At 41.1% G+C, this 11,340-nt stretch overlaps 2 protein-coding genes across 2 annotated transcripts in view; one reads left to right on the top strand and one right to left on the bottom strand.

The window, feature by feature from the left end:
- narf (nuclear prelamin A recognition factor) overlaps positions 1-646 on the bottom strand; it is a 12,799-nt gene extending 12,153 nt beyond the window's left edge. Inside the window, exon 1 of the mRNA XM_037690700.1 lies at positions 398-646. The gene's annotated coding sequence lies outside the window, so the exon portion shown is untranslated. The remainder of the gene's footprint in view (positions 1-397) is intronic.
- A 3,191-nt stretch (positions 647-3,837) lies between these two features.
- LOC119423323 (cytochrome b-245 chaperone 1 homolog) overlaps positions 3,838-11,340 on the top strand; it is an 8,693-nt gene continuing 1,190 nt past the window's right edge. The window contains exons 1-5 of the mRNA XM_037690701.1: positions 3,838-3,984; positions 5,627-5,714; positions 9,570-9,611; positions 9,685-9,855; positions 9,933-10,077. Of these exons, the coding sequence (XP_037546629.1) occupies positions 5,627-5,714; positions 9,570-9,611; positions 9,685-9,855; positions 9,933-10,077 (446 nt within the window). The 5' untranslated portion in view covers positions 3,838-3,984. The remainder of the gene's footprint in view (positions 3,985-5,626; positions 5,715-9,569; positions 9,612-9,684; positions 9,856-9,932; positions 10,078-11,340) is intronic.

Raw genomic sequence — 11,340 nt, forward strand, 5'->3', positions numbered from 1 at the left:
AGACAGAGAGCGAGACAGAGAGCGAGACAGAGAGCGAGACAGAGAGCAGCAGAGTTAGTTTCTGAGAGTTGATCGTTTCCCTCAGAGCCTGCAGTGACAGGATGACTGTGCACAGTTGTTGTTTATCAGCTCACAGGCAGCTTAGAAACACATGAATATTTAAGGCAGGAAAACTCACAGTAAGCATCACCTGCTGTCCTTCCTGTCATTACACTTCAATGTCTTGTTTAAATTATATGAACTGTAGCAACAAAACAGCTTGACGTGAATAACAAAGTATATCAAGCTAAATATGTTCTGTTCAGCAGTTATTTTAGCTTTTATCACGCATTTAAACTGTCTGTAAACAAACTGGTTTGCTGTATTTTAATGCCGCTCTGATTTGGAGACAACTCACCGGACGGTTTGTTGCTTCAGGACAAAGACATGTCAAACAGCAGAGGACAGCTAACGAAGAAAACGGAAGCGCTAACACCGCTCCGCAGGTGAACTCTGCCGTTCTCCTCAAAGTTTTTGCCTTCAGGTCTTTCTGTAGACGGAGTCACCGCCGCTTGTCTTCTGTTTTCGTGGTTATTTTGAATTACGAAACCTGCTGACCAACAAGGCTTCTTCTAACCCCGCCATTCTCGACAACCAGGCAGCAGCAGCTAGCGCTATTGTATATACCCCGGCGCTCCTGGAGCGCATGCGCAAAAAGAAAAGGGGGTTATTTCCGGAAGCTTTAATTCGAGTATTTCAAAATAAAAGTGCAAAGTAGTCTGCGGCAGAAAGAATGACCGGCTGGGATTTTAGTAATTTACCATGGTCAACAGTTTTGTCTTCGATCTTACCCCCCCCCCCCCCCCCCGGGCTTTTTTAATCGCTTAAAGTTGTCTTGAGCAATATTGCTCCAAGCTTTAAAATCTGTCACATTTGTGTTCGATTTTTTGTTGTTGTTGCTTTTTAAAATCGGTTTGCTTTTCACTCGAATAATCGACTCACTCACTGTCGAATAATTTTCTAAGTATTTTTGTAAGTATTATTTGTTTGTTGGACGTTCTAACAGAACTAAAAATCACTCTCAAGTATAAAAGAGCACAACTCAATGCGTGTCCACACATGGCAGATAATTAGCAAAGACGTGATTATAAAATTAATCTTCAGGCAGTTTGTTACATTCTTCCTGTTTCAATTCTTTTGTTAACTTTGAAAAAAGCACGATAACAAAGTTTGACTGGTTTGACTGCGCCTCTCTCGTATGGGGTACCACAGGGCTCAGTTACAGGGTCCCTCCTCTTACTCTTGTTTGGGTCCATTTTTAGAAAACATGGCATTTATTTTCATCAATTTGCAGACAACTATCAGTTGTAATCTCCCTAAAAAGACTCGACACAAAGGCTCTAGATCATATGTGTCAAACTCAAGGCCCGGGGGCCAAATGTGCCCCTCGTTAACATCTTATCTGGCTCCCAAGATGATATTTTAAATGTAAAATGCTTTTATCACTTTATTTTTTTCAGTAATCTTTGATTATGATGTCAAAAGTGCAACAGAAAATGTCAAATGAGACCAATGAAACTCTTATTGAGGAACCTGTGACCAAGAAAAGATGTTGGGTATCTAACTTGAGTTAATGTAGATTCTGAAACCAGCCCTTAGTTTGAAAAAGGTTTTAATTTTGCCCCCCTTTTGTAAGTGAGTTTGACACCCCTGCTCTAGATGGCTCTGAAATTTTTTGTTTGTTGAAATTAGAAAAAAAAAAAAAAAAAGTTCCTGGCAGCTCCACGGACACCCGTAGATGTTCCTTGGCCTATTATAACAAGCTAGCCATCACAAAGCTGGGAATGCATGGTCTTGGAAATTACATCAGAGCAGTGGTTAATTTAAGCTTTTGTTTTTCAGGTAAAGTAGCAGGTCAAAGTAAATGGTAAATGGACTGTACTTATATAGCACCTTTCTATCTAATCAAGATACTCAAAGCGCTTTACACTACAATCTGTGTCTTCATTTACCCATTCATACAGCACTCTACTAGATCTCTACAAAGCTAATTGAACAAATCATTCTAAAGAGACTAATCAGAGCTTTATCACATTCATACACTGATGAGGGCAGCACGGTGGTGCAACCGGTAGAGCTGCTGCCTCTCAGCGAGCAGGTCCTTGGTTCACACCCCGGTCCAGGGGCCTTTCTGGGTGGAGCTTGCATGTTCTCTCCGTGCATGCATGGGTTTTCTTCGGGTGCTCCAGTTTCCTCCCACAGACCAAAAACATGCATGTTAGGCTGATTGATAACTCTAAATTGTCCCTAGGTGTGAATGAGAGAGTGAATGGTTGTTTGTCTCGTTTGTCTCTATGTGTCCCTGTGATGGACTTGTGACCTGTCCAGGGTGTACCCCGCCCCTCACACAGTGATTGCTGGACATGGGCACCAGCGACCCCCGTGACCCAAAATGGAATAAGAGGGTAAAAGATAATGGATGGATGGATACATCGATGGGACACACATTGGAGGCAACGAGGGGTTCAGTGTCTTGCCCATGGACACTTGGGCATGTGACTGCTGGTGGATTCGAACCCCCAACTCTTGCATTGGAGGACGACTGCTCTAACCACTCAGCCAGTAAATCTACTTGTTCTGGAAAGCACTGCCACTTATCACCACCACTTTGCTGGTTTACTGCAATACACTTTAAATAGCGCTCCACACTTCCTCTTTTCTCACAGGGGATCCAAAATGCTGCTTCATATTTTTAACTGGTACAAAACAATATGATCACAAGCATGAGCGGCCTGAACATTGTAGGGTCCGTTTAAAATTATTTTATTTATTTTTAAAACATTTAATTGTCTTCCCCCACCTGAAGCGTGATGCAGCTTTCAGATCCTGTGTAGAGTTTGTGTAGCCCCATCCCCCTTCAACCCTATTTAATTTAACATAAAACATAACATAACAGTTCAGTTCAGTTTATTTCTATAGCTCCAATTCACAAAAGAAGTTATCTCAGGGCACTGTACAAAAATATTCACATACATTATAAATGTCAATTATTAAAGTTATCTATGTAAACCACTGACATTTCATGGTTTGACAAAAAATTCTCTTAAGGTCTGAAACTTTTACTGTTATATTCAGTTTGTTCTTTTTTTCCTATGCTGTCATATTCAGGCTCAAAAAGTGGATAAAAAAACAAATAAATGACAAAGCAACCAGAATTCAAAGAAAATCCTTAAGACCTGTAGAAAGCTTAAGAAACTAGTCATTGAGTTCACCTTTTCTAGTACAGCACTGCATTTTATGTTAAAAAATGTAAATATGACAAAATATGAAAGTTAAAATATTATCAAACATAATTCAATAGGATACAACTCCATACTTAGCTTCAAAACAAAGTTTTGAAGTGATTACAATTTAAGTAAATAATGAATCTTCTTCATACACCAAATGTAGTCATGGAGTTCCTCAGGGTTCAGTGCTTGGACAAGTACTCTTTACTTTATATATGCTTCCATTAGGTAAAGTTATTGAACCACATGGGATACATTTTCTTGATAAATCCTATAGTTAGGGTTGGCTTGTTATGTTACCATAGGCATAGACTACTAGAGGACAAATGAACCTTATTTTCTTAAATGAAAAACTGTGAGGCTTTTTGAAGGAATTTAGTTGTACTTTTTTTCACGGGCCATTATTTATTTTCATTCTTATTTTCTCCTTTTCGTGTGCCTGACCATTTTCACTGACTTTATTATTTGTTATTCTCCTCGACAGAAACCTCCGAATCATTCAAACCTAATTCAGTTTGAGGTTTTATTTTGAAGGGGGCTATCGATGCGAATCCATCCAATCAGAGCTCAGAGATCCAGGAAGTAAACGACCTCCATTCAAGTCAGATGTTGCAACAGGAATTGAACTTCCCTGTAATTTAATGCATGTTTCCTCGAGCAAATATTCTTCATTTAACCCAATAAGAGAGGAGTTCACAGAAAAAAAGAATATTTGAAGGTAAGTGAACAAAATATTTAGTTATTGATGGATAATCCTGTTTATACAGCATATTGTGTGTGTGATAAATAAAACGCACATAGAGACAAAATGTTGACGTTTTCACCTCATAGTGATGATTAATCTCATTTCTGTGCTCCTCAGAGGAAAATCTTGAATAAGTTTTTAATTTTTTTAATCTGAAATTAAACTTTGATTTTAAGTTATCAACCTATTAATAAAATACAACCATTACTTTTTAAAAGAAGCCCAAACAGGCAACAGTTCCTATATGTTGGTCAATCTGCCTCTCAGCCTGGGAGCTTTCACAATTCAAACTGTAAAGTGTGGCATGCCAAATTGTGGTAGGGGGAATGATTTGCATGTGAGTTCAGCTTGCCTAAATGAAGCAACTCACTTCCTTTTTAAATTTGCTAAAACAAACTAAAACTGAATCCTGGTGTGTGCACATGTATTAGTTTCTCAGTTTCACCTGATGAAAATATCCCCACAGCATGATGCTGCCACTGCCGTGCTTCACTGTAGGGATTGTGTTCTAGGGGTTAGACTTTAACCACACCAGGCGTTGTACTTGATGGCCAGAGATCCAAGTTTTAGTCTCAGTGCGATGTTGAAGGTGTGGGATCTTTTTAAAACCCAACCCTGATCTGAACTTCTCCACAGCTTCTCCTCTGAGCTGTTTGGAGTCCTCACGCTGCCTCTTGCTCAATGGTCGACCTTTCTACTTTTAGGTGTTGACCTGCTGTTATGAATGGCACGGTGGAATAGTGGTTAGCTCTGTTGCCTAAGCAAGCCTGGCCTTTCTGTGTGGAGTTTGCATGTTCTCTCTGTGCACACGTCTAGGTACTCTGTTGTTCTCCCGCAGATTAAAAACGTGAAAGAGTGAATGGTTGTTTGTCTCATTTTGTCTCTATGTGTCCCTGTGATGGACTGGAGACCTGTCCAGGGTGTCCCCCACCCCGCCTCTCACACAGTGACTGCTGCATACAGGCACCAGCTGCTCGTGATTCAGACAGAAAGATGTCATATAGAAAATGGACGGATGAACTGCTGGTTATTCTGGGAGCTCTCAGAGCAGATTATAAACACTGAAATCATTTTATGCTCAGATTTCTCACAAGTGTTTTGTTTTTAACCAATTATATGTCCTCTGAATGTAACTGAGCCAGCGAAACAAACGCTGTGAATACGTATCCATACGCTAATGTTCAGTTTTACAGAGTTTAGAATGATTTAAAACTTTTTTTCCCTCATTTAACCTTATTTTATGAAAAGATGGCCACTGTAAACAGGTCTCTCTTGTAAATGAGTCCTCATGACTCAATGAGACTAACCTGTATTAATAAATGTTGAATGAAAAGGTGACTTTAGAAAACACAAAAGCCTCTTTAGTTCAATCATGTTTACAGATATTGAGCAAAATGTTCATGTGGTAGTAGCTGAGAGTCATCCTGAACTCCACATGCTAACAGAGAGCTCACCTAACTTTATTGTTCAGATTCAACCAAAGAAGCTGCAACTCTTGTTTCTCAGCACAAGATGATTTTAGTCTAAAACTGGTGTGAAGTGCGGTGGGAGATATATTTCCTTCAGTGCTAAGCCTTTAATTAGTGTTTGAGTCCCTGTGTGTGTTTTTGTGCAGATGGGGTATATGACAGTGGAGGAGCACAGCCCCACACTGCTTCACCTGAAGAGATCTCCAGGTATCCGCTCGTGGTCTCTTCTCATCGGTAAGAGAACCTCATAATCCACCCACAATATAAACACAACAACCGATGACGCCCATCACCGAGGGCTTTAGTGAATGTTTGTAGTTTTTGAATGGAGTTATTATTTTTCATTTTTGCTTCTCCAAAGCGGCACAGAGTGACGGATACTGGAGAGTGGCAGGAGCAGTTTTATCCACCACCCAGGCACAGTAGAGGAGCCAGGGGGTGGCCAGTGGTGGCCTTGGCCACCATAGATTAATGTTTGGCCACCACAGTCATTTGAGGAAACAGTACTTTTAAACATTATAAAAACTAGAAAGCAGTTTCCTCAAATGATCGAGGCGGCCAGTTTATATATATATATCTTCTTCTTCTTTCGGCTGCTCCCTGCGTTAGGGGTCGCCACAGCGAACTAAGTCGCACAAAGACTTGGCAATTATTTTTTATGCCGGATGCCCTTCCTGACCAACCACAGGCCACCGAGCTACCACAGCCCTCTGTGTGGAGCAGAGAGCTGCTATCAAGGACACCCGGAGGAGCAGATGGTGGGGGGTTAAGGGCCTTGCTCAAGGGCCCAGAGTGGGACAAATTAGGGTGGGGGCAGGTGTGGGTGCTTCACCTACCCCAACCACATTTTTGATGTTGTCGGTACCGGGGCTTGAACCGGCGATCTTCCGATCACAGGCCCACCATCTCTAACCTCTGCATCACCACTCATACATATACATATACATTATATATATATATATATATATATATATATATATATATATAGGTCCTTCTAAAAAAAATTAGCATATTGTGATAAAGGACATTATTTTCCATAATGTAATGATAAAAATGAAACTTTCATATTTTTCTAATTCATTGCACACCAACTGAAATATTTCAGGTCTTTAATTGTTTTAATAATGATGATTATGGCATACAGCTCATGAAAACCTGTCCCAAAAAATTAGCATATTTCATCCCACCAATGAAAGACAAGTGTTTTTAATACAAAAAAGCCAACCTTCAAATAATCATGTTCAGTTATGCACTCAATACTTGGTCGGGAATCCTTTTGCATGAATGACTGCTTCAATGCGGCGTGGCATGGAGGCAATCAGCCTGTGGCACTGCTGAGGTGTTATGGAGGTCCAGGATGCTTCGATAGCGGCCTTAAGCTCATCCAGAGTGTTGGGTCTTGCGTCTCTCAACTTTCTTTTCACAATATCCCACAGGTTCTCTATGGGGTTCAGGTCAGGAGAGTTGGCAGGCCAATTGAGCACAGTAATACCATGGTCAGTAAACCATTTACCAGTGGTTTTGGCACTGTGAGCAGGTGCCAGGTCGTGCTGAAAAATGAAATCTTCATCTCCATAAAGCTTTTCAGCAGATGGAAGCATGAAGTGCTCCAAAATCTCCTGATAGCTGCTGCATTGACCCTGCGCTTGATAAAACACAGTGGACCAACACCAGCAGCTGACATGACACCCCAGTGACTGTGGAAACTTGACACTGGACCTCAAGCAATGTGAATTCTGTGTCTCCTCTCTTCCTCCAGACTCTGGGACCTTGATTTCCAAAGGAAATGCAAAATTTACTGTAATCAGAGAACATAACTTTGGACCACTCAGCAGCAGTCCCAGGCGAGATGCTTCTGACGCAGTCTCTTGTTCAAGAGTGGCTTGACCTGGGGAATGTGGCACCTGTAGCCCATTTCCTGCACACGCCTGTGCACGGTGGCTCTGGATGTTTCTACTCCAGACTCAGTCCACTGCTTCCGCAGGTCCCCCAAGGTCTGGAATCAGCCCTTCTCCACAATCCTCCTCAGGGTCCGGTCACCTCTTCTCGTTGTGCAGCGTTTTCTGCCACACTTTTCCCTTCCCACAGACTTCCCACTGAGGTGCCTTGATACAGCACTCTGGGAACAGCCTATTCGTTCAGAAATTTCTTTCTGTGTCTTACCCTCTTGCTTGAGGGTGTCAGTGATGGCCTTCTGGACAGCAGTCAGGTCGGCAGTCTTATCCATGATTGTGGTTTTGAGTAATGAACAAGGCTGGGAGTTTTTAAAAGCCTCAGGAATCTTTTGCAGGTGTTTCGAGTTACGTCGTTGATTCAGATGGTTAGGTTAATAACTTGTTTAGAGAACCTTTTCATGACATGCTAATTTTTTGGGACAGGCATTTTGGGTTTTTATGAGCTGTATGCCATAATCACCAGTATTAAAACATTTAAAGACCTGAAATATTTCAGTTGGTGTGCAATGAATCTGAAATATATGAAAGTTTCATTTTTATCATTACATTATGGAAAATAATGACCTTTATCACAATATGCTAATTTTTTTAGAAGGACCTGTATATGTATATATATATGTGTGTGTGTGTGTGTATATATATATATATATATATATACATACATTATATATATATATATATATATATACGTGCATTATATATATATAATTTTGCCCTAAAAATATTTTTATCATATGTATAAGAGCCTATCTTTAGAGTTGATTGTTTAGGCCATTCGTTTTGTTAACAGCCATTTGGTGAAATGAAATGTTATATCTTCCTTTCTTTGAAATACATTTTTAAATCATATCAAACTGTTTAGCTTACAAAAGCAGTAAAAGCTTAATTAATTTTTTTCTTTTTTTCTTTTTTTTTCGGGTTCGGGCCTGTAACCACAGTTCAATGACTGGGTCTGGTCAGGTTCAGAAAAAAATGTCTATGGGCTGTGGCCGGGTTGGGTTGGATTTTTTAGGCCCAATTGCAACTCTATCTTGGATTTTGACATGGCAACAAAATTTTTTTAGGAACCTTTTTTAAGCCTACATGTATATGCAGCCGCACACCAAAATAAAAGTTGACACATTGCTTATTTTTCAAGTTATTCAACTCACAAGTTTTACTAGTATTCATACTGTATAATGTGGCAGCCATCTTGGATTTTGACGGCAACTCATCTTTTGATGGAGACCATTTTTTATGCCTAGATGCACCCACACACCAAAACTGAATTTGGCACTTTGCTACGTTGCTTATTTCCAAGTTGTCCCGCTCACAAGTTTAACATGTGTACATATTAGAGTTGCATTCGGGCCTAAAAAATCTGGCCCGGCCCGGACTGAACCCATATCATTTTTTCCGAGCCTGACCTGAAACCGACCAATCAACTGTGATTACAGGCCTGAACCCGAAAAAAAAACTTCTTTAATTAAGCTTTTACTGCTTTTTTTAAGCAAATCAGTTTGACATGATTTAAATACGTACTTCCAAGAAAGGAAGATATAAGATTTATTAACAAGTCAGCGGATTAATATAGTTATAATATTATAGTTATTATAATATAGTTATTAACGGTCGTCGGCCGTGCGCGTCTGCTGACGCAGCGGCTGGGTCCAGTTAAGCTGCAGGCGGGTCCCTGGCAGTGATCCATCTGGACTTTTTTGTACCTCTTTTAACCGGCCGGTCAGCGCGTGGTCAAACGGCCGTGAGCGGCTGGTGGTGATCCAAATTGGATCGTCAGCCACACGCGTCTCCACTGACGCAATTAAAAGCCTGACACCAACCCGGCCCACCCATCCAGCACATTATTTTTGCCCGGTTTAGAAACGATAGCTCTAATACATATATGGTGGCAGCCATCTTTGATTTTTACATGGCAACCCAATTTTTGAAAAGATCCTTTCTTTTGTTTGCGCTGCTGTTGTTATGCCTTATTATTTTGCATTATTAGTGTTTAGTGTATATCTTAGTTACTATTTACTCTTTTCACACTCACAACATGCACAATGGATGGAAGTTTTTCCAATTCCCTCTCTTCACTCAGTGAAGTGGGACAACAAACTTCCTTCAGATAATAAACCTCCTGCTCTCATTGCAGGCATCACCTCTATTGGGCTGGCAGCTGCGTACTACAGCTCAGGTATGGTGTTTACTCACAGGCTCATATTTCTGTTGAATCCTTCATTCAGAGATGGTGTGTGTGAATTCCACAGACAGTGTCCCGTGGAAGCTCTTCTACATCGCAGGCTGCCTGTTCGTGGCCATCCAGAACATGGAGGAGTGGGAGGAGGCCGTGTTCGACAAAACCAAAAACCAGATACAGCTCAAGACCACTAGCCTGTACGCTTCGGTCCTGACGTTATGGAGGAAGGGGCAGGAGAGAGGTCCGTGAGGACACCAAGTGCTCGGTGAATGATGTTCCCATCAGTGTGAGGGGGATTCTAACGTCTTGTCCTTTCAGTTGTGTTGGACCTCACACAGCTGTGTGACGTCTGTGTGCAGGAAGAGAGGGTGCGTTACCTGGGGAGGGGTTTTCTCGTGATGCTACGTTTAGCTGCAGGCTTCTCCTACCCCCTCACTCAGAGCGCCACCCTGGGCGGCCGCAGGTAGGTTCATCAGCAGTTCCAGCATGTGTCAAGGTCTTTTAGCACAACTCATTGTTGATACTCAATGTACCGTAATGTTCCGACTATAAGGTGCACTTAAAATCCTTTAATTTTCTCAAAAATCAACAGTGAGCCTAATGTATTATTTCTGGTTGTGCTTACTGACCTCAAACTGATTTTATGTGGTACACGGTGTACAAAAATCTGTCAATGTTTTAGTTTTGCTTAATGCGCCTTATAATCCGAAAACTACGGTATTTAAATTTTCATGATAGAAAATGCTTAAATTTTAGGCTTTGACACTCCTGACTTGAACTTTGTTGATCATGAAGGATAACAGCTTTTGAAACGTTAGTTTAAAATAAGAAAAGACACTTTCGGTATTTGTTTGGGGTCGTAGTCTCGTTGGAACACCCAGTGGTGACCAAGGTCCAACAGTAGATACTTATTTAAAACGAAGATGAAAGATTTTGTTGTTGTCCTCTTTCTTTTCCACGATTCGATCCTCTTTGCACATTGTAGTTAAACTGCTCCCCAACATGATGCTACCACCGCCATGCTTCACTGTTCTTAGGCCTGAAGGCCTCACCTTGACTCTTGTGGTTAAATCATTGTTTGTCTTGTCCGACCATCATACATTTTTCAAGAAGACGTTCAGCTTGTCCATGTGAGCAGGAACAAATTCCAGTCAGACTTGAAGGTGTTACTTTTGAAGCTGGGACTTCTTCTTGGTTCGGACCCACCTAGAGATGTAAACCAGGTTGTGGACCGTCACTCTGGTGTTCCAGCAAGTTCCAGTTCACAGCAGACCTCATGGTCTTGTGGGTTACTGAACAACCTGACCAAGTTCATTACATCTGAGGACAATTCTTATAATTCTCATTTCTGTCCTTATGTATTTTACTAATGTTAAAGAAAACTTCAAACAAGGTTCAGTCAGCCCCTCTGGACGGATTCTTCTTAGTTGAAACGTTTCATCTTTTATCCAGAAAACTTCTTCAGTCTGAGATCTTGTAACAATAAACGGCACCTTCTCATAGTGGATCAACCAGTTTGCTGCTGACATCCAGAACTAGCTGTTCACATGATCAAGAAGGACCATCAGCCTAACGATGATCTTCTTTTACTTTCAAACCATTGTTCCTTGAGAGGAGTGAAGAAAGACGTCTTTGTGAAGAGAACCTGTCCATCATTAAATAACATCACACGTGTCCCAGTGATGGACTGGAGACCTGTCCAGGTGTCCCTTTGATGGATTGGAGA

This window comes from Nematolebias whitei, chromosome 17 (genome assembly GCF_014905685.2).
Source record: "Nematolebias whitei isolate Nwh7 chromosome 17, NemWhi1, whole genome shotgun sequence".
Lineage (NCBI taxonomy): Eukaryota > Metazoa > Chordata > Actinopteri > Cyprinodontiformes > Rivulidae > Nematolebias > Nematolebias whitei.